Raw genomic sequence first — 24366 nt, forward strand, 5'->3', positions numbered from 1 at the left:
TTGGACACCTTAAGATCATCACGTACAATCACGCCCAAGTTCCGCTCTTCTTTTGTGCACAGAAGTACTTCAGCCCCTACACTGTACCACTCATTCAGGTTTTTGCAGCCCAAATTAATATCTGTATTTTTTAACATGAAATCTTAGCTGCTAAATTCTACACCAGTCTTCAAGCTTCACTAGAACCACCTCATGTTACCCACACCATCTAGGGTGTCTACTCTAGTGCAGATTTTGGTATCATCTGTAAAGACGCAAGCCTTACAAGGCAATCTTCAATAATATTGTTTATAAAAAACTTAAAAAGAACTGGCCCATGAACAAATCCTTGCAGCATACCACTGGTAATGTCAAAGACTTTACTAAAATCTAAGTACACCCCATCTAGCACCCTCCCCCATGCATGTCGGACAGTAACATCAACCCCTGGGCCCGATACATCTAGATAAGATGAGTATTTGATTATAAAAAATTTTGAAAAATAAAAATAAGGATACAATTAATGCACTAATAGTGTGAACTGATGAAGAAATGTGTGCAGGATTCAAATGAGAGGAAGACCGTAGGAACTGAATGGGCGTCCTCTCATTTGCCATATGGGAATCGCTAGCGCGGTTTAGCAAAAGATGCCCTAAATTCCTACATCTAGGGGTCCTTCTACTAAGGTGTGCTAATGGATTTAGTGCACACTAATGATTAGTATGCGCTAAATGGTAAGATACCCATTGTATTCCTATGGGCGTCTTATCATTTAGCATATGCTAAATCGGTTAGCGCACCTTAGTAAAAGGACCTCCTAGTGTGTGTGAGATTTATTTATGTGACACGTATTACATTCCATTCTTCCATTTATGGAAAAAAAAGATCACAGGAAATCGCAATTAGTACACACAAACAAATAAAAACACTTAAAAACATACCTTAAAAATAGGACAATAAAGCATACACAATCAAGCATCAATGGACATCCTCAAATACCTTAAGAAAGAAAAGGGCATGTCACCCTGTAAGTATGAAGTTCTTCCTGCAGGCCCTTTCAATCCAACCTTGTTAGTAAAGAGGATTACCCGGCAACACTACTGGGGATAAGCTTTATTTTGCTACACAACAGATTTAACTGAAGGTATTATGTTCTATTTTAACGTGATTGTGAAAATTTTGCAGAGTCACATGCTAAAACTTTTGTTGTTGTTAGCACGAGTTTTATTACATAGGTACTGGCTTGTTTTAGGTCAATAATAGCACTATTCACGATGGCCCATGGCAGAGACCTTTTGACTTCATCAGGGCACTTGTTACAAATGTTGTGCAGGTATAATAGTAGTAATAATTTTGTTTTTGCTTCATGCGCCACCGCTCCAAGAGTGCTTGAAGCACGTTACAATTTACTGGATAACAGCCGCACAACAAAAAATTAAACAGAACAAGTGAAAGCTCATTTGAGATAGAATGGAGGGGAATGGAGGCACTGTATTTATTTGGCTGGTGGGGCTTCAGCATCCCTGCCAGCAAAGGTATGGTTAACATGTGCGGGAGGAGAGGGGAGGGAATGCGTTGTCCCCCCTTCACAGTCCACTCCCCAAAGTGGAGGGCTAGTTATGCCCTGTAAAAAGGAGCACATTATATGCATATGTAGTGTTTATGCGCCAATATTTATGGTTCCTATTGTTTTAAAGTCGAATATATGTATATGTGTATATATACATATGTATACTATTCTTTAAAAATTTTTTATGTTTAATGCAGACCCCTGACGCAGGCGCTCAGCATCGAAATACGGACCGTGTCGGGTCCATTCAAAGATTTGTTCCTCAAAATACATGATTAAAGGTTTTATCCCCCTTTTTTTGAAGGCTCCTGGTACTTTTTTGTTTTGCTCTTTGGACTTTTGTTTGTACTTTGCTCGCTCTCTTTGCTGCACGTTATAGAGAGGAGCCATATTTGATGCATTGTAAGAGCCACTTACAAGCACCAAGAGTGCGCTATTAGGAAGTATAAATTGTTTCTTTTTGCTATTTGATTGTAGAGATGGTTTATGGAGCCTGAAGTTTTGTTTCGTTTTCAGTCCCAGATGGTGATACACTGAAGCAGCATAGTGAAACGCTGGGCATTGTTGGTTGTCATTATGGGACCTGTTATGACAAAGTGAAAGATGAAAATGGCTCTGACTAGGATAACCACAGGAGTAGAACTTTAAAAGATAAGTGTGTTTTAAAGTGGGTTCTGAAATACTGAATAGATTTGGGCTGTTTGAGGAACATTAAAGACGGTTGTTAAGGAAGGTTTTTTTAAATCTATGATGAAAGTTTCAGCTCCAAAGGGATTGCTCATTTGAGGCTTTTTCCTTCCATTTTTATCCATCTGTTTATGATATTGAATTGCTACTTCTTGTGAATTTCGAGGGAATTGAATGTACTGTGATTTTGTTTGAAAAACATACAAACAATATCAGAACCACCATGGTTTGCAGAACCCCTTCATTTTTGAGCCACGGCTCATTCACTTGGGGTGTTTCTCGTTTCTGCATAGAGACGGAAGATTTTTTTTGAATCAGTTGTTTTTCTCTGTTGGAGTTTTTTTTACACTGATTCTTTTTTTCTTCTTAGTCTCTGACACCAGTGATAATAACGGGACTCCCTATAAGGTAGAGGTTGATAGGTGATCTATTGTTCTCTATCGGGAGCTTCGAGGTGTCATTTATTTTATGGGCTATATTACACAGGACCCCTGAGGGAATTGAGTTTTGGCAATTTTTTACAAACCTTGGGCCCTGTTTACTAAGGTGCACTAGCGTTTTTGGCATGCGCTAAACACTAGAGACACCCATATATTTCTATGGGTGTCTCTAGCGTTTAGTACACTCTAAAAATGCTAGTGCACCTATAGCGCGGCTTAGTAAACAGGGCCCCTTATTTTTTGAGTGACAGGTTTTTTGGGGGTTTGTTTCTCTCATATTTTTGATTGTTTACCCAACTCACAGTGCCATTTATAGACTAGCAATCAGCAATGTATTTTTTTTGGCACTGAAATTTGGGTGCCGTTTACTGAATCTAGTCCTATGCGTGTAAATGCTGCATTTTGGTGCGCCCACTTATGCCATCCATAGATCTGGCATACGTGGGAATGCCTAAATGTAGGAACACTGATGTTTATCTACCCTAGTATTCTATAATGGGCAATTATGTATATAATCACTGTTATAGAACAGGTTACAGCCTGTGTAAAGTGGGCATCAGAACTGTGGTGCCCAGTCATAGAATTGTCCAGAATGAGCCATAAAAAATGGTCTGGTTGATATTCAAAACAATTTAACTGGCCAGAAACAGTCGCTGACTAGATAAATCTCTTGTTCACGGCAATCTGGTCTTCGCTGAAAATGACTTGTTAGCGTCTAAGTGAAAACTGGTTATGTTGGGGATGTTCTGGGGGCGGACTCAGCGCTTGGTCGCTTAAGATCTGATATTCAGAACTTAACCGGACAGGTTTAGCGCATAAATATGACCACAGAAATCACAGTCCCATCTTTATGTGCTAGACCATGGCTGGTTAAGGTCTGAATATTGACTTTCCTGGTTATGTGCTAGCCGGCTCAAAAAAATCCCTCCCGGATATTCAATGTTGAATCCCGGACAGGGCTCAGCACTGAATATCTGGGAATAACACCAGCAGCAGTCAGCAGAGTGCTCACCACCGTTGGCTGAATATTGATCCTGGTGATAATTAATTGTATGCCCTTGCTGGTTTATGCTACCAAAAAAAACACTTCGGAACAAAAATGATATAAAATGTCACATCAAAGAAAAATTATACTGTATAATATTATTACCTGGGAAAAACAAGTACCGTATGTCAAGTGGTAGATTGTTCATAGTTTCATAAGGATGCTATTCATTGAAAGTTATTTGTACCTACTGAAAAAAAATCCTTTAGTTAAGATGATGCACACAGGGGCCATTTTACTAAAGGGTTGGTGCTCAGCAGTAGTTCCCACCCTCAGCATGCACCATTTCCGGCGCTATAAAAATAGTTTCGATTTTTGAAGTGCCAGTGCTTACCTGGTAGTAATTGGGAAGTGCTGTGCGCTGCCTGGTTACCACTTGGTTAGCGAGGGAGCCCTTACTGCCACCTCAATGGGTGGCAGTAAGTGCTCCCCCCGAAATGGCTGCGCGGCAAGTGGTTCACTTACCACACGGCTATTGCTTTTCCAGAAAAAAGACAGCCTTTTACCTGCTGTGGTAAAAGGGGACCTCGGCACGTGCCAGCACAGGCCCCCTTTCTCCACAGCTTACTAAAAGGACCCCTCAATGAAGTTTATTTCTAAGCTGTATTAAAGTATGAGCTCTTACATCTAATTTTTTTTTTAATAAAAGGAATGCAACATATTTATGTAAATAGACTTCTGCGACTTGGTTGAAAAGTGGATAAGGGACTGCATCTTTAAAAGTCTATGGGTGGATTTTCAAAAGATTTCTCTGGTTAACTTTGGAAATTAGCCACATCAATATAACAGCATAAACATTCTCTGCTTCCTCCTCCCCTCCTCCACAGAAGGATAAATGTGTGCATCTCAAGTCACAAGGTATACAAATTTAGCAGGGGAAAACAGGGCAGTGCAGATATTTTATTTAGCTGGTCACATGAATTTTTAGTACCAAATTCAACGACTGAACTCTCACAAATTGCTGTCCTAAATCTAATCAAACTAATTTTATCTGGCTAAACTCAGGCAGATTCTCAGCTGCAAATGAAACTCAATTAGAAGCCTCTTTATTCAAGTGTGGAAACCCATTCTACTGGTGTCATATGTCACTTATTCACTTTTAAGTGATGCTGGCTTCATTCTTTTCCATGGCACTGATTCACTACAAAATGTGTAGCAATCCATGGCAAGGGTAGCGCAGGTTACTATGTGTTAGTGAATCTATTAAAGATAACCAGGTGAAATGATCAGTTATTGCACTCACAGAGCATGGTTTTCAAAACTGAACACACAGTCAATACTGAAAATTGTGAGATGTAAAAACTATACCTATCAAAACAACAGTGATACACATCTAATGCACTTTTATATTTTGGGGATGCAAATAGCATGCAACATACCTGCAGGGAAAAATGCTGTAGGTTGTTGTAACTGTGCATTGGCTAGAGCCTGTTGATAGTGCAAAACACTAGGGTTAAAAATCGCACTGGCACCATTGCTTTTTTCAAGGGCTGGTCTCTTTGGTAAAGAGTGGAGAACACCAGGAGGAAAGGCCTGTAAAGAGGGACTTTTATAAGGAAAGCAGAACTTAAAATATAGAGCTGTAATGTCCTATAACTACATAAATAAATAAACTAATAAATAAGTATCAAAAAAGATGCCTTGCCATGCACTTTAACCCAAACAGTAGCAATGTAGGATGAGTGAAATTTTGTTATTGATAGCAAAAGCCATGGTTCTTTTAACCTAAGCTTACAGCACCAAAGCTACATAAAAGAAAAGCAACAGAAATGGCATCTCTGCTTAAAACATGGTCAACTAGTAGCTACCAGACTCAATGATTGGTAAATGCCAAACTATAACGATGTCTTTTATTTATAATTCACTCCAGTCGTCACTCGAAATAACTCATAAAGGGAGTCTTTTACTAAGTCGCGGTAGCATTTTTAGCTCATGGTAGAAATCAGCTGGAATGCCGAAACGCCCATAGGAATATAATGGGCTTCTCAGCTTTTACCGGCAGTTGATTTCTATGGCGAGCTAAAAACGCTATCACAGCTTAGTAAAAACCCCCCAAAGTATCTATGGGCCCTGTTTATTAAGCTGTGCTGTAGGCACACAAACTTTTAAGCGCGCGCGCCAATGGTAGAGGCACCCATTATATTCCTATGAGTGTCTCTAGCATTAGCGCATGCTAAAAGGTTTGCGCGCCTACAGCGCGGCTTAGTAAACAGGGCCCTATATTTGAAAATTTTAATATATACTTCTAAATATTTATATAAAGGAGGAAAAGACTTCATATGCTTGTTTTTGTTTGCTTAATTTTTGCAAATTAATTGCAAAGCATATCCAACATCACTAGTCAAAAACCTCCACCTCACTTTTACTTGTTTCTTTTTCACTTATTTTTCTTAAGATTTTCAGATTGAAGCAGTGATTGTGCAGCAATTCCCATTTAAAAATATGCAAAAGAAGTCATAAATCACAACTTAATTTTCTGAACTGGCTTTCTGCATTCAACAGGGTTACTCCGTTTCACCTTATCTGGCTTCCTCAGGAGCTGCCAGTTCAACACTTCGCTAAACAAAGAGCATATTTGCTGCGAAAATTATTTTGAAAAAACAGGAATGAAGACCAGACAAATTTTCCATTCTTTTGGCTAATATAGTCACAGCTCACCACTCTATACATGTGCATACAGAACTCCTCGGCAGCATCAAGTTTTTCAAAATGGCACCGAGATTTAAATAAGATGCCATTCTAAACCTGCCAATCTTCAAATGAAAAGCCACTTTGAATTCTAGTGGTTAATCACGGCTTTCAATGACAAACTGTACATATAGTGAGAATCACTAAATTGAGTGCACAGGACAGGGTGCTTATCATGCCCCACACATTAAACTCAGAAGAAAGCTTTCCACATAATAGATCCATTCAGTCCCTGAGGTTGCAAACTTTGCAATCTGAAAATCTATTTTTGTTTGAGTTGTATCAATTTTTTCCCTCCCCTCCCCTTGTGTTTTCTTTCACTAAGCTCTAGTGGTTTTCCCAACAATACAATTTAGGGCATGGACAATGAATCAGATACATTATAAAAGTGCTGATACAGTCTGTACGATTTTTTAACTTGTAGATCCGACCATATGTAACTTCACATGTCTTGCATCTGCCACATTTATAGTGGCCTATAGACTGAGTCAATACTTGATTACTGGGAGAAGATCTTACTAATTCCCTTACATTTTGCCCCTTTGAATAGGTTATTCTTAAATCATGATCACTGAAAAAAAATTGTGTGTTTCTATTACTCTCTAGTGGTTCCTTATAATTCGTGCCACTTCTGTTGAATCGTTTGTAAATTTCATCACGTACGTTTGACATGGATTACTGTCAGAAGAAACCATCTTTCTTTGTTGCAATACATGTTTACAATGATTGTATTTCACTCTTGAATAAGTTTGTTTCAAAACATTTTTAGGATAACCATGGTTGAGTAATTTATCTTTCAGATTTATAGTCTGAAATTTAAAATCTGTTAAATCAGAACAGATTCTTCGAAAGATGCAGGGTGACTGCTGTCAAATTGTAATAATGTGTTACGGTCAGTGGGTTTAGAATAAACTTTAGTTTTAAATGTTCAACTTTGCAAACATCAAGGAAATCTATACACTTTGCAGAAAATTGCACAGTAAATTTAATGTGTGGATCTCTCTCAGTTAACCAATTAAAAAAAAATCATTCAACTGTTGTTCTGAAGCTGACTATAACATAAAGGTGGCATCTGTAAATCAATCCCCTAACAAGGCTCATATATGGTTTTAACCTCCACCTTAACCATATATCATATAGAAATCATTCATATGTTTTTTATTGCCTCAGCAGTGCAATTGACCAACTTCACTCTTTCATTGGACATTCAACAGCACCCAAATCCTCACTGGCGATAATATTTTACTAAACTATTTCTTCATTTACTTATTTAACTGTTCATTTTACTTTTTAATCTCTAAGTTACTTATAAGCAATACTTAACTTGCACTGAACGGTCAGACCAGGGGTTCAACAATGCCCGACATGCATGTTTCGCCCTAAAAGGCTGTGTCAAGGGCTCCTCCTTAGCCGTTCTTAGTACCAGCCTCGCAATGTTTTCTTTCTGGATTTCCTCCTGCTAGAAAGAAAACATTGCGAGGCTGGTACTAAGAACGGCTAAGGGGGAGCCCTTGACACAGCCTTTTAGGGCGAAACATGCATGTCGGGCATTGTTGAACCCCTGGTCTGACCGTTAAGTGCAAGTTAAGTATTGCTTATAAGTAACTTAGAGATTAAAAAGTAAAATGAACAGTTAAATAAGTAAATGAAGGTAAAATTATGTATCATACCTGATAATTTTCTTTCCATTAATCATAGCTGATCAATCCATAGACTGGTGGGTTGTGTCCATCTACCAGTAGGTGGAGATAGAGAGCAATCCTTTTGCCTCCCTATATGTGGTCATGTGCTGCCGGAAACTCCTCAGTATGTCGATATCCAAGCTCCATCCGCAGGACTCAGCACTTAGAGAATTACACCCACAAAGGGACACTCTGCCCAGCTCACCACCGCCGAAACGGGGGAGGGGAATTAACCCAGCTCATCCCCACACAAGTGGGGGAGGGGAATCCGTCCAGCTCATCCCCGCGGAGCGGGGGAGGGACACCACCCCGCCGATGCGGGAGGATCTGGCTTATCCTGCAACCGCAACCGCGGGAGGAGCTGACTGACCCTAACACCGCCAAAGCGGGAGGGGTACAAAGCTGCCCTACTGCCGCACGAAGCGGGAGGGAGCGCCGGCAGAATTTAAGTCTCAATCCAGCCCCGTAAAACGGAGGGGAGAGGAATGCAGCAGCTCACTGTAACACAAACTCGTCTCAACTCTTGAAGAATTCATTGAAAAACTTGAACACGAAGTCCTCCTGAACAGGAACTGAAGACTAAACCTGAACCTGAAATGCAACCAGAATATAAACAGTACAGATATCTGGGAGGGGCTATGGATTGATCAGCTATGATTAATGGAAAGAAAATTATCAGGTATGATACATAATTTTACCTTCCATATCATCATGCTGATCAATCCATAGACTGGTGGGATGTACCGAAGCAGTACTCACCCAGGGCGGGACATTGAAATCCCTGACCGCAACACTGAAGCTCCAAACCGGACCTCCGCCCGAGCAGCCACAGTCAAGCGGTAATGCCTGGAGAAGGTATGGGCCGAAGCCCAAGTTGCCGCCTTGCAAATCTCTTCCAAAGAGACGGACCCGGCCTCTGCCATCGAGGCCGCCTGAGCTCTAGTGGAGTGAGCCTTCAGCTGGATAGGCGGCACCTTCCCTGCGGCCACATAAGCCGCTGCAATGGCTTCCTTGACCCATCTTGCCACTGTAGGCTTAGCAGCCTGCAGACCCTTACGAGGACCTGCAAACAGGACAAACAGATGATCCGATTTCCGGAAATCATTGGTCACTTCCAAGTATCTGATGATGACATGTCTCACATCCAGATATTTGAGAGCAGAGTATTCCTCTGGGTAGTCCTCCCTATGAAAGGAAGGGAGACAGAGCTGCTGATTCACATGGAAGCGAGAAACAATCTTGGGCAGGAAGGAAGGCACTGTGCGAATAGTCACTCCTGCCTCAGTGAACTGCAGAAAAGGCTCTCGACATGAGAGTGCCTGGAGCTCGGAAACTCTTCTGGCTGAAGTGATAGCCACCAAAAAGACTGCTTTCAACGTCAGGTCTTTCAGAGATGCCCTCGACAAGGGTTCAAAAGGCGGCTTCTGCAATGCTCTTAGCACCAGGTTGAGATTCCACGCAGGCACCACTGAGTACAGAGGAGGGCGCAGGTGATTAACTCCCTTGAGAAAGCGCACCACATCTGGCTGCGAAGCCAGGGAAGCACCCTTCAGGCGGCCCCTGAAGCAAGCCAGAGCCGCTACCTGGACTTTAAGGGAACTGAGCGACAGGCCTTTCTCCAGACCTTCTTGCAGGAATGCCAACACTGAAGAAATTGGAGCAGTGAAGGGAGAAAGTGAGCCTGCTTCACACCACGCTGCAAAGATACGCCAAACCCTGGCGTAAGCAGTAGAAGTAGAGCGCTTCCTCGCTCTCAGCATAGTGGCGATGACCTTGTCTGAGAAGCCCTTCTTTCTCAGACGCTGCCGCTCAATAGCCAGGCCGTAAGACCAAAGGGGGAGGGATCCTCCATCACCACGGGACCCTGATGTAACAGGCCCTGCTCCACTGGCAGCCGCAGAGGATCGTCGACTGAGAGCCTGATCAAGTACGCATACCAGGGACGTCTGGGCCAGTCCGGACCCACCAGGATTATCTGGCCCGGATGCTTTGCCACCCGGTCTAGCACCCTGCCCAACATGGGCCAGGGCGGGAACACATAGAGAAGCTCTTGTGTCGGCCACTGTTGGAGAAGAGCATCTACTCCCAGGGATCGAGGGTCCCGTCCTCTGCTGAAAAAGCGCGGCACTTGGCAATTGGCCGATGACGCCATCAGATCTAGGCTCGGCTGGCCCCAGTGCTTCGTGATGTCCAAGAACGCCTGAGCAGATAGCTGCCACTCTCCGGGCTCCAAGGTATGGCGACTGAGAAAGTCCGCCTTGACATTCATGACTCCGGCAATGTGGACCGCTGACAGCTGTTCCAGGTTCGCTTCCGCCCACTGGCATAGATTCATGGCCTCCTTGGCTAGAGGGGCGCTCTTGGTACCTCCCTGGCGGTTGACATAGGCCACAGCCGTGGCATTGTCCGACAGGACCCGTACTGGCTTCAACGCCAGTACCGGGATGAACTCCAAAAGCGCCAACCGAATGGCTCTGAGTTCCAGGAGGTTGATAGACCACTTTGCCTCTGCAGGAGACCAGAGCCCCTGCGCTGTCCTTCCCAAGCAGTGGGCTCCCCAGCCCGACAAAGAGGCGTCCGTCGTGACGACAATCCACTCCGGGGTCACCAGAGGCATCCCTGCAGACAACTTGTCTGTCTGCAGCCACCAGCTCAGCACCTTGCGCACTGCTGGGTCCAAGGGAAGGCGCACAGCATAATCCTCCGACATCGGAGTCCAGCGCTGCAGCAGAGAGTGTTGTAGTGGTCTCATATGAGCCCTGGCCCAGGGCACTACTTCCATCGTGGCCGTCATAGAGCCCAACAGCTGCACATAGTCCCAAGCCCGAAGAGGAGAGGCTACTAGGAACTGGTCCACCTGAGCCTGAAGTTTGACAATCCGATTGTCTGGCAGGAACACTCTGCCCACTTGGGTGTCGAATCGAACTCCCAGATACTCCAGGGACTGAGTCGGGCGCAGCTGGCTCTTTTCCCAGTTGATGATCCATCCCAGGGAGCTCAAAAGAGCAACTACCCGGTCCACAGCCTTGCCGCACTCTGCATAAGACGGGGCTCGGATCAACCAGTCGTCCAGATAAGGATGGACTTGTACTCCTTCCTTTCGCAGGAAGGCCGCGATGACCACCATTACTTTGGAGAAGGTCCGCGGAGCAGTAGCCAACCCGAAAGGGAGGGCTCCGAACTGGAAGTGTCAGCCCAGGACTGCAAAACGCAGAAAGCGTTGATGAGGAGGCCAGATGGGAATATGCAGGTATGCTTCCTTGATGTCCAAGGAAGCCAAGAACTCTCCTGCCTTCACTGCCGCTATAACAGAGCGGAGGGTCTCCATGCGAAAGTGCCGCACTTTCAAGGCCTGATTGACCCCTTTGAGGTCGAGGATAGGCCGGACAGAACCTCCTTTCTTTGGTACCACAAAGTAAATGGAGTAACGTCCCTTGCCAATCTGATTTTCTGGCACCGGAACGACCGCACCCAGGCGGATCAGGTTGTCCAAGGTCTGCTGCACTGCCACAGCTTTGACCGGAGACTTGCAGGGAGAGAGTACAAACCCGTCTCTTAAGGGTCGGCAGAACTCTAACTTGTAGCCGTCTCTGATGACTTCCAGCACCCAAGCGTCTGAAGTTACTTTGGTCCACTCGCCCAGAAACGAGGACAGGCGTCCTCCAATCTGCACTGGGCCATGGAACAAGACCCCGTCATTGGGTATGAGACCCTGGGGGAGGACCGGAGGGCATACCTCCGGGACGGCGGTCTCTGCGAAAGGAATGCTGCTTGGGGGAGAAGTTCCTTTTGAAGGAAGAGGGGGCAGCAGAGGAGCCCGACTTGCCCGGGCGGTACCGACGGGCTTCTTGAAACCGTCCTCTGGAGATACCGGGGCGAGCACTAGCCCGAGCCCTGACCTCTGGTAACCTCTTGCCCTTAGACGTGCCGAGATCGGTCACGATTTTGTCCAGCTCGATCCCAAAGAGCAGCTTGCCTTTAAAAGGCAACTTAGCCAGGCGGGACTTAGAGGCGTGGTCCGCAGACCAATGTTTCAGCCAAAGCCAGCGCCGCGCAGAGACTGTCTGAGCCATGCCTTTAGCCGAGGCTCTCAAGACATCATACAGTAAGTCTGCCAAATAAGCCAAGCCCGATTCCAGGGCCAGCCAGTCCGCCCTCAAGGAAGGATCCGAGGGGGAAGCCCGCTGCACCAACGTCAGGCACGCCCTGGCCACATAGGAGCCGCAAACTGAGGCCTGCAAACTTAAGGCAGCCGCCTCGAAGGACGACCTTAAAGCCGCTTCCAATCTTCTGTCTTGGGCGTCCTTTAGTGCCGTGCCACCTTCCACCGGCAACGCCGTTTTCTTAGTCACCGCAGTGATTAAAGAATCCACGGTAGGCCAAACAAAGGCCTCACGCTCACTTTCAGGCAAAGGATAGAGGCGGGACATAGCCCTAGCCACTTTGAGGCTTGCTTCCGGGACATCCCATTGAGCCGAAATTAAGGTGTGCATGGCATCATGCACGTGGAAGGTTCTAGGCGGGCGCTTCGTCCCCAGCATAATGGCGGAGCCAACAGGGGCTGAGGGAGAGACGTCCTCCGGAGAGGAAATCTTCAAAATGCTCATGGCCTGCAATAACAGGTTGGGCAAATCCTCTGAGCGAAAGATCCGTGCTGCAGAGGGGTCATCCGCTCCACCCGAGCGGAAATCCGTCTCCTCCAAGGAATCCCCAAAGGACCGTTGGGAGAACTCAGATACGCTGCCCTCATCTACATCAGAGGAAACAGCGTCCTCTAAGGCCTGGGTATCCACCCGAGGGCGTTTACTTCCGGGGGCCTCAACCCCTTTATCGGACAAGGGAGAAGGGGCAGCGTTTTGCATAAGAAAGGCCTGATGCAGCAGCAAAATAAACTCGGGGGAGAAACCCCCCAGACTGTGCACTTCAGCAGCTTGGGCCACAGCCCTAGACGCACCCTCAACCGGCGCTCGCAAGAGCGGGGGAGAACCATGCTGCGCATCCAAGATGGCGTCCGGCGCGACACTCCGCGAAGGAGCCGCGCGGGAAGAACGGCGCTTAACTTTAGCCGCTTTTTTGCCGTCGCCCAAATCAAGGGCGGCCATGGCATGAACGTCTCCCAGCTCAAGGGCGGCCCAAGAAGAAGCCGTCCGAGCAGAGTGGCCGGTCAAGATGGCGGAGGCGAGCAGCGGGGGATGGGCGTTTATGGCGGGAAAAACCGCCGCGCCGGAGGAAGACCCGGGACACTGACCGGCCTCCAAACTGACACCCAACAAGGGCGAATCAGACTTTAAAACCCCCGCATCCCCGCTAGAAGCGCACACGCGGTCCGGGGTGCGATTCTTCGCGCCCTCGCCCTCCGACGCCATAGGCCACGTGGAGATCAATCGGGGAACCCCCTGCCCGCTATAAAAGGTAAAAATTACCTGCTTCTCGCTCCGAGCTGTAACGACCTGGTGTCCCAGTGAGTAGCTGCAATAAATGTTTAAATAAACGTCGAAATAAACGCCCTTAAGGACGTTCAAAAATTTTTTTTTTTTTTTTAACGGAGCCAGCGGGAGGGGGGAGAAAAGGAGGGACCTGGCGCCACCAGGTTTGCACTTGCTCAAGAAGAGCCCTCAACCCCAGGCACTCAACAAAACCTAAAAATTAGGCTTGGAGGCCTAGCCAGAGCTGCTGCTGTGTGTGACCACCACCTGCTGAGATAGAGAACATACTGAGGAGTTTCCGGCAGCACATGACCACATATAGGGAGGCAAAAGGATTGCTCTCTATCTCCACCTGCTGGTAGATGGACACAACCCACCAGTCTATGGATTGATCAGCATGATGATATGGAAGAAATAGTTTAGTAAAATATTATCGCCAGTGAGGATTTGGGTGCTGTTGAATGTCCAATAAAAGAGTGAAGTTGGTCATGTGCACTGCTGAGGCGATAAAAAACATAAAAAACATATGAATGATTTCTATATGATATATGGTTAAGGTGGAGGTTAAAACCATATATGAGCCTTGTTAGGGGAGTAGTTACAGTTGAAGGGCTCTTAAAGAGAGAGTTAGTAGTGCCAAGTACGATCTGTAAATCAATGCCATCTACATATATGGGTAGCCCATAGGACCCAACTTTTCAAAATGATTGGGGGTGGGGGGGGGGGGGTGCTCAACTTTGCATAAATTATCAAGTCCATAGAAAGGAAATTAAAGCATGGTGGGTGAACACAACTGGTCAGGCAAGAGCACAGCAGGTGGTGCACAGGAAGGACTTGTGGGTAAAAGAAATTTTAGAGGTAGCAGTGCAAGTCCCACAAGTCTCTCTTCCTCCCCAACCCACCACCAGTTTACCATCCTATTCCCAGACTATGTACACCACAATTATGCTAAGCCTTCCATTCCACCCAGGTCCATCTATACAACCCATATTCTCTATCTTCCAGCCGGTCCTCAATAGTTCCTCTTCTGTACTTAACACTTGCACACCATATACTTTTTTCTTCTCTTGGACCATCCCCATTTCTTTCTCAGTCCCTCCCCGCCTTAATGTTTTCTTCCTTTTCTCATCTTCTCCTGTTTTTTTCTTCACTTCTTTCTCCCAATGCAGCTTGGCTTTTGTTTCTGGGTAGGATACTTAATGACCCCCCATACCTATTCTACTCCCTCATTCTATAGTTCTTTGCTCTCTACTTCCTCTTGACCTGCCTGCCTTGTCCCCTACTAATTCCTCCCCCCATTAGGTTCCCTCTCACTCTACCTTACTCAATCCCCCTCCCCTGCAGGCTAGGCTCACTCATGCCTCATACCTCCTAAGCAGATTCATCATACATTTCAATTTTTCTATCCCTACCCTTCTTGGCAAGGATCATATTCCTCCTCCCCCTTCCTAGAGCCCCAGACATTATTTATATCTTGAACTCACAGACTGAAATACAATAGCAGTTTCACATCCAGAAAAGCCCTATAAGCTACTCCAGCATCTTCATGCACAAACACTGGAAGCTCAACAATCAGTTGCTCCACAGCCCCTTGGGCCACATTTGTGTGTTTTGCTTTCTGCCCTCAGACTGAAAATCCCAAAGATCACATGCTGAGCAGGAAATCAGTGAACCCACAGGCATGCATTCATATCAACCCACTGTGTGTCAACAGTTACACAGTTAAGTGGTTGGCTTGGGGAGCTGAGTTAGCACTGAATAGTGCCTTCTGCAAAAATGGAAATTGGTACCTCATTCGGTGGTAACAGCTTTGGAATAATGCCCCCTCCTTTATTAGTGGTGACTCCAGCCCAACATCCCTCTTACTCTCTCCTTTTACCAAACATCCCCTTCTTTCTCTTCCATTCTCTGTCCAGCACCATTATACCCCAACTCCCCTCTTTTCCTGGCCTACATGATATAGAAAGATATGAGGTTGGCACACTACTATAGCAGTACTCCTTATTCATGGTGCCCTGCACTGCCACACAGGTCACCCCAAAAGCTAACCAGTAGCAGAGCTGTGCTAGGAGTGAGAATGGAAAGCCAGGGTTAGTAGCTGAGCCAAGAGGTAAACCAAACCAAGAAACATATATAGTTGGAGGACAATGAACCCCTTCCAATCTCCAGCCATCTCGCCTGTAACCTCTTCCTGCTGCTGCCATGCTATTTCTTTGGGACAATGCAGCATAACAAATCCACTTAGTCCAATACAACTGTCTCCCATAAAATGTAACAAGGGAATGACTTATTTTTGTGAAAAAAAGGGAGATGGTGTTACTCTCTTTTCCCCTTTCAATTTGAGACTCAACCACAGGTCTCTGCATTTCAGAGCTGCCAAAGAGAATCAAGTTGAAAGATATTTTTCAGACTATGGTATCAAATACTGGCACACACTCCTCATGCTCCCTCATGTCCTTCCAGTAAAATAACATGAATTTTACAGGGTTGGAGAAGACGGGCAAAGATATAGCTGTTGCCTTGATCCAGCCCGGTTCACACAGAAATCTTTACTAAAAACTTAAACAATTTTCCAACCTTTGTGTCTGTAGTTTTACTTCAGTCCTCTGTCTCTACCTGATCTTGGGTTTCTCTCTGCCCTCAAGTTCCTTCTTTTAAGGATTCTCTTCCAGTCTTTCTCGCATGTCATCATTATTTCTCTTTCTTCCATATATATTTGTCTCTCCATGGTTTTTCTTTATAGCTTCTCTTATCTCACTTTCTTCTAGTCTTACACCCTCTTCCACTTCTTACCCTTTTCTCAACTTCATGTCTGTTCTCTCCACCACGACTCCCCTTTCCCTTACCTGCTCTTTTACCAGCCCCACACATCTACTCTCCATTCCTTTTAGCTCCTCTTCTGTCTGCGGCTTTCCCCCCCCCCCCCCCCGCTTGCTCCTCCTCCTTTCTCTCAGATCATATCTCCTTCTGCTAGCAACCTTCTCCCACACAGTCTATGCTCTCTTCTTGAATTCCTCTTACCCTCACACCGTTTCCACTCCCCCCCACATACAGCTCCACTATCAGTCCCTATCCCCATCACCCAGCCTCTCTTTCCTTTACAGCTCCTTTTTACATCTTCCAGCATTTCAGAGCAACATTTTCTCTCCTAACCAGTGACCCCTTTTCATTCCCTTCACCCCTTCCTTGCTCCCTTTATTCCTCTCCCAGTACCTTTTTTTTTTTTTTTTTTTTACCTTAACTGCTATGGGTATTACTTTGGCAACATAGGTAAAACTGGCATTTCAATAAAGTTATCTGAATCTGTCTGTTCCTTTTGTCAGCGTCTGTCTGCTGCACTTAATGTAGCCTAGCAGCTGCTAATGGGGAAGGCAACTCCCTCCTCCCCTGAAGTCTATTGGACAGGCTGCAAGGGGAGGCAGAAGCCAGGTATCAGGCTGCAGGAGGAGGCGGGAGCAGTAGCTAGGATACAGAGGCATTTCCTTCCTGTGTTTTCTTGTAGCTGTGCAGTACGAAGCTTGTGCCCCAGATCTACAGACTTAATATTGGGGGTGCTCAGGCACCCACAGCACCCACAGAACTGGCACCTATGGAGTAGCCCACTCATTAGTACGTAACCATTGTTGTTCAAATGATACCATATATAGGCAGGCCACTGATGGTGCAAATATCACACCCATTGTCACACCTTGTTTCTGCAAATATAGCTGGTCTTCAAAAATAAATTTTTTTTGTGAGTGCTATTGTAGCCAATAAAATTAAAAATTCTGTGGGTACCAGATGAGGTTTTGGATGCTTATCTAGAGCTGTTGTCAGAATCCATATAATGATACTACATCTAAAGTCACCACGATAAACGGCAACGCCGTCTCAGATACTTCCTGTAAAATAGTCAACAAATGAGTGGTATCTTTTATGTAAGATGGACTATTTTCTACTAAATGTCGCAAAAACCAATCAACACACTCAGACAAGGGTTCCAGCAATGAATTAAAAGAGGATACAATAGGGCGTCCTGGAGGTTGCGCCAGCCTTTTATGTATTTTAGATACAAGATATAAGAATGGTATAGTTGGGCATTTTAGGTTCAGAAACTGATGTTCCGCTTCCATTAAATAACCATCTTCCAAATCTTGTAATGATATATCCAAAATTTGAACAGTTGGGGTTTCAGACAATAACTGGTAAGTAGTAGTGTCCTGAATTTGCCAATACTCTTCCTCACTGTTTCATTTTCATTAATTTATATCCCACATTATCCAAAGTGTGTTCAGTTCAATGTGGCTTACATATAACGTAATAAACAGTAGCAATGTGGTTTACATATCATGTGGTAAGTAGTAAAAACCATAAAACATAACTGAAACTTAACATTGTGATAAACCGCTAGCAGATGAATGGTAATCCTAACGAGTGAGACTGATCATTATAATGGGGATAGGACAGCAATAACAACTTGGTAAATCAGGGGTCGTCAAAGGGGCAATTAGGTATGAAGGAGAAAATATGGAAGTCGGCAGTTAAAGAGTTATATGGGTAACATAGTTGTGTTACGTATGTGTGCTCCTTGTGATGTGGATCAGAGTGAAAGGAGGACCTGACATAGTAATCGGGTGTGGATATCAGTTACTTAAAATTGTTCAGGGGAAACAGAAACCATGGAGAGTATTGATGGGTATGGAATTCTCGAATATTGTTAAATAAGTATCAATTCCTTGAAGGTATTGATGTAGATTAGGAAGGTATAAGTGTGGATTGTCAGTGTAACTATCCTGTGTCCATGAAGAATTTTTTGAACAAATAAGCTTTTACGAAAGATTAGGTAGTCAGTGATATTTCTGAAATTGAATAGTAGGGTGTTCCAGTTCAAAGCTGATAGATAAGAGAAGCTAGTAGAGTACATAGATTTGTAATGTATGCCCTTGTAATGGCGGTGGTGGAGAATCAGAAAATTTTGAGTGCCTGCTATGGTGTTCCTCAAGGGGAGTTTGAATAGTGATGTAAAATATTCTGAGGATAGACCTTGAAGAATTGTGTAGACAAGAGTTGCAGTCTTGAAAATAATTCTGGCTTTTATGGGGAGCCAGTGGAGTGTTTGTAGCAGTGAAGAGGCCCTATGGCTTTGTGAAGACCTCAAAATCAGATGCACTGATGTATTCTGTATAGTACGTAGTTTTTTTTAGACTCAAGACCTTGCAGCCTATGTATATCCCGTTGCAGTAGTGTAGTTGGGATAATATTAGGGATTGGACCAGAAGACAGAAAGTAGATACTGGGAAGAAGTTCCTGACTCTTCATAGTTTCCATAGCATTCTGAAAGCTTTTTTTGGTAACTGTAGATATTTGCTCATCAAAAGCTAGGTTTTGGTCAAGTATCACAGCTAGTACTTTGAGATTGTGTTCTAAGGGGAACCAGGTTTGATTGATTATTAGATGATTGCTGGAATTGGGTGGAAGGGACTTGTCATGACTAAGAATTTGGTTTTTTATCTCTGTTCAATTTTAATTTAATTTGAATGTGGTAGCCCATGTCTCCGTGATGTTTAGACTATTCTGAATCGTATTCGAGATGTCTGTTAGGTCTCCTGAGAAGGGGATATAGTTCATAATATCTTGAGCATAAATATGAGCTTTTAGATTGGTCTTTGACAGTTTATAGCTGAGGGGAGCCATCATGATGTTGAATAGTGTTGGGGATAGTGGTGATCCTTGTGGTACCCTGCAACCTGGGGACCATAATGAGGATATGAAGTTGGCTGCCCTGACTTGGTATGATCTTGATTTGAGGAAACTGGCGTAGGATTGAGTAAGTCAATATATAGTTTATTAGTTGACAGGTAACCAGATCTTCCATAACTTTGACTAGCAGGGGGATGGAGGCAAGTTTGTGACATTGTTTAGTTTGGCAAAGGTGTTTTTGAGAATGGGCATTAGCATTATACTGCCTTTGGTCATTGGAAAACTTCCTGATCGTAATGAGGAGATATAATTTGTTAGTAGTTCTACGAACCAGTCTGGGGCATCACGTAGTAGAAAAGATGAACATTCATCTAACAGGAAGTGAGATTTGGCGTATTTCCTTAGTGCAGTGGAGACCTCTGTGATAGCAGATATAGAAAATGAGGATCAGGATTAATCGGAGCATGATGCTTCAATGTGGGTATCCGCGAGATCATGGTAGTTTTCCATGGGTAGTAGGTGTGTAGGGAGGCTGGCCCTGTTATTGGCCATTTCTTGTTCAAAGTAAGTGACTAAGTTGGTCACGCTTGGTGGGTTTTCATTTGTGGTTGTCACATGTTCTATGTTCAGGATGTTGTTGACTAACCTATATAGCTTTGTAATGTTGGGTTGGCCTGAGCCTATGTAAGTATTGTAGAATTTCGTTTTTTCCTGCTTGATGGTTGTTTTATAAATTCTGGTCGTTTGTTTCCAGGTGGACTTGCTATCTAGTGTTGTTTTTATACTCCTTTTTCTTTTGAGTTGTCTACATTATATTTTTGTGGCAAGTACCTCGCTGTTGAGCCACGGGAAGGCCTTGTTTGGGTGTTCAGTTTTCAGTTTTGTAGGTGCAATGATATCCAGAGTGATTCTGCTTATTTGGTCCCATATTTTGAGGAAGTCCACTGATTCTGGTTCAAATGTTTGGTGGTGATCTGAGACTTTGGTCCAGAAATCAGTGGGTGTAATTTTGCCCTTTCTGACGCGTGACTTCCTCTCTCTAGTTGAGAGTAAAGGTGAGTTTGCTGTGGTCCGACCATGGGAAGAGTGCCAATAAAGTACTGGATATTTGTAGGTCTCCTTGGTTTATAAATTTGTGTGTGAACAGGTCGAGGAAGTGGCCTTTGCATTGGGTTGGGGTCTTGTATGGTAAGGTGAGATCCCATGAAGCCATGTAGTCGAGAACTTCTCTTTGGATCGACTAGGTGAATGTTGATATCACCTAGTACCACAGCGTTAGAGTAGGATGCGCATATGTTTGCAATAAAGTCAGTGAAGTCATCTCTAGTTTGGGCCAGCTTCCAAGTGGTCTGTAGAATAGTGTGCAGCAGAGAGTGCTCACGAGGGTGGAGGCATTTATATTAAGCATGGGTATTTCTAATGACAGTGTTATGAGGTTTGAAATCATGGTTACACTGAGGAAATATTTGTATATGACAGCTAAACCCCACCTTTTTTTTGTCAGCCATGTGAGACAGATGGTTTTGTAACTGTGTATATGTAGTGGTGGGGGGGCATAGGTCAGTTATTACTGGATCATCACTGTTGTGGATCCAGGTCTCTGAAATTAGGACTACCCCTAGAGTTTCTTCTTTTACCCATGACCTTATAAGTTCCAATTTGGTTACCACTGAGCGTGCGTTGATATAGGCAATTGGAATAGACAAGTAGGAGTGTGATCTGTGATACGTGAGGTTGACAGTTATCAGCTGATGTTTGGTGATGTAGGAGTTTCTTTGATGTTGTTTAGAGGGTCTCCCTCTGGTTGACTGGTTGAGAGGGTAGGTGAGGTGAGTGTGCAGATGGCTTCTTGCCTCTGGCTCTATATATCTGTATATTGGTCTAAGTTCATATGGATAGTAGCTTGAGGAAGGAAGAATAGAGATTTGGGGCAGTGGGCCATGGGACTAGGTTAGGGCTTTAGCTGAGCAGATCAGTAGTAGGTATAGTAGATACCTTAGTGGGGGAGGCATGTTAGTGTTCCAAGTTCAGTTAGTTCCTCCTCAAAGCTGTTGTAGGGATTCATGAAGTTGTTTGGTATGTCATTTTCTCCTTGGTTCTGATGGTTTCGTGTTGCTTTTCTCGTGACGTGTGGTACTCGCGGAATTACATGCGTTGTGCGACTTTTCCACTCTATTGATGTCATCTGTCAACTAGTGGTGTTTGTGAAGTTTCTTGCACTGTGCACTTTCTCCGCCCTCTGGTGCTGTTGGTATTGTTGGCAATTAGTCTGGGTTTTTTTCCTGTTGAAATGCGGATAGTGCTCCGGTGTTAGATGCTGGTGCAGTTGACTGGTGGGTATGGTTGAGCTGTTAGGAGGCGAGGTTAGGGGACTTGCAATTTTTTGATAGGTGGCAGTTGGGGGACTTGCCTATGTTGGAGGACCTCCGATATTGAGGAGGATCTGGTCTTTGTTCATGCCACTTGCTGGTTAGGGTCATGGCTTGGGTCACTGCTCAGCGTCCCAGTGGTCTTCTTGAGCCTACCCTTGTGGGGCGGATATTCTCCCAATTGGGGGGGGGGGGGGGCTGTGAGAACTGCTACTTGAAACGGGTACAATCCGAGTAGCTTGCTTTGCTTCCTCAGCTGCTTTCCGTTGTTCCTCCCACCATTTGTATGCACTTCTGTGTCGCCTTATTTGGTCTCTGCCACCTGCATGAGGCTGCGTTTGTTCGATGATCGGTTCAGACAAAGCTCATTTTTTTCTGCTTTTTTGAGTTCCGGTTTTGCTCTAACTGCGCTCCTGAGCACTGTTTTGGACCACTGAGGAACAGGTAAGGAAGTAAGGAAGCCCGAAACTGGGGACTCAATAGTTGTCGGGTGCATTAGTGTCAGTGGTTCTTGGCAACTGGGTGGTTTGTGTCATATTGTGGAACTCATTGGGGGGGGGGGGGGTTAGTCATGAGGATCTTGTGCAAGCCACTGCAGAACCCTCCATTCTTCACTCATGCAAATAGCAACTGACCTGAGGCGGAAGTGCTGTTCTGTCACTCTCCGCGGCCTTAGAAGCCGGGATGCGGCTCGGGTACTTCAGCGGCTCTCAGTCATCTGGTGGGGGAGCAGCAGCTCCTTCGTGCTTCCGCCTGTCAGTCTCTTGCTTTGCTAGGATTCAGGTACTTCATCCTGTTTGGGACCACCCAGCACTGTATTATCAAGAGACACTGGAGTAGACTTGACCAGGCTGGGGCTCAGGGGCTCGTCCATGAGTGCCACTCGTTGGTGCTGGTGCCAAAAGAGGTGAGGTCGCGTCTGGCAGTCCATGTAGGCCAGATAGGGAAACTTCAAAATTCCCTGTGTCACCACCAATTCAGGTCCTCCGCTTGATTGGGGGCTCTGGCCTTATCTTTTAATGCGATCGTTCGATGGTTGGGTCGTTGGCTGCCACGGGATCAGGCCTAACAGGCAATTGACTCTAGAACTTGTTGTGATACAGCCACCTAGTTGGCTGCTATCTTAAAGACATTGTAAGCGGTTCTTTCCCATACTACAACCACTCTTCCTTTGTTGGCTCTATAAATAATAATAGGATCCTTTTGAAAATTATATAAGGACATTCTTTCTTCCCGAGTGAGGTTGTTCTTAACCTTAAAATTGAGAGGACATGTTTGTCAAATCCTGAAGATCTAATTACTTAAATGTCAATAAAACTGAATCAAGGAGCCCAGGAGGAGTCCATGAAGATTTATTTTTAAATAGTGATCTATCATAATTAATTTCCTTATCTGAAAAAAAAATAGTGGAAGTGATAAAGATTGTATAAACCATTCCAGATCAACACTGAATTGAAAAAGGTCAAATGGACAAGAAGGAACGAGACAATCCTTTTGCCAAAATTTATTGTTCAGTAGGCGTAAGAGTTATACTCAATAAATTAAACACAATCATTTCTTCTTACTCTGTGATCTGGTGTTGGGGCGATAAGATTGAATGTCTTGATTCCATTTTGTCTCCCATGCCTCTTCTGCAGTTGTGATATTGTGTCTCTATAAAAATCCTTATTTGAATCACTTCTGCTTGAGGAGCTGGAGGAAGAATGCAGGTTCCCTTTTACCAAGCTGAGGCAAAAGGGGGCCCAATTACTGACGGGTACTATCCGGTGCTACAAATTTTTGTAGCGCCAGAAATGACGGCGTGGTAGGCGTGGGAAGTACCGCTGGGCTGCTGCGGTAGCCCAGCGGTACTTCCTAAATAGAGAGTGTAAGCCCGTATTGGGCTTAAATCCACTTTGTAAAAGGAGCCTGTAATTTGTTAAAGTCCACTTCCTTTGTATTCCTACCTGAGCCATTGTCATCTTGATACATCCATCTGTAGACTCTGTTGGTAGTATAATTCTTCTTAACTCTACCCAACTTTTTTTGGTTTTGTTTTTTCAAGCGATCCTTACATTTATCCACCATCAATGTTGTCTTTATATTGAGTATCAAATTTCTCTTGTCCTAAAGAAAATTTTATTTGTTGAATTTCAGTATCGACCTGTTTTCTTTGAATGACTAATTCTCTTTTAGTTGTTTCTATTATTAGTAATAGCATTAAATTCAATGAGCATTGAGTTAAGATTTTAACCATTTATCAACAAATTCTGAATCAGACTGAATAATTTTGTGGTCTGATATTCATATGCAATCCTCTAGGAATCCATTCATGGCACAATTTTTAAAATCTTGATGCTGGCGAGGAGTTCTGTATGCGCATCCATGGAGTGATGAGTTCTGACTATATTAGCCTAAAGAACAGAAAATATATCTGGTTTTCATTCCTGTGTTTTAAAAAAAATATTTTTTTTTGCAGTAGACATGCTCTTTGTTTAGTGAAGTATTAAACTGGCAGCTCCTGAGGAAGCCAGAAAAAGTGAAATAGAGTGGCCCCGTTGAGTGCAGAAAGCCAGTTCAGAAAATTAGGTTGTAATTTATGGCTTCTTTTGCATATTGTTAAATAGGAGGCAGTAAGGGCTCCCCCAGGAAATGGTCATATGGCAAGTTTGTACTTACCGCATAACCATTTCCTTTAAAATAACCTGCCGCAGTTAAAGGGGCCTCAGCGCATCGCAGGGCCCCTTTTACAGCAGCTTTGTAAAAGGGGCCCTTTATGAGTTCTTTGGAATGACCACTGGAGTGAATTATAAAAGACTCAT

The 24366-nt window shown here is 44.4% G+C and overlaps 1 protein-coding gene across 10 annotated transcripts in view; it reads right to left on the minus strand.

The window, feature by feature from the left end:
- Positions 1-24366, minus strand: part of MBNL2 (muscleblind like splicing regulator 2) — a 314090-nt gene that overhangs the window by 65134 nt on the left and 224590 nt on the right. For all 10 annotated transcript variants that reach the window (XM_030201368.1, XM_030201369.1, XM_030201364.1 and 7 more), the window contains one exon: positions 5101-5254. In XM_030201368.1, the coding sequence (XP_030057228.1) occupies positions 5101-5254 (154 nt within the window). The remainder of the gene's footprint in view (positions 1-5100; positions 5255-24366) is intronic.

This window comes from Microcaecilia unicolor, chromosome 4 (assembly GCF_901765095.1).
Source record: "Microcaecilia unicolor chromosome 4, aMicUni1.1, whole genome shotgun sequence".
NCBI lineage: Eukaryota > Metazoa > Chordata > Amphibia > Gymnophiona > Siphonopidae > Microcaecilia > Microcaecilia unicolor.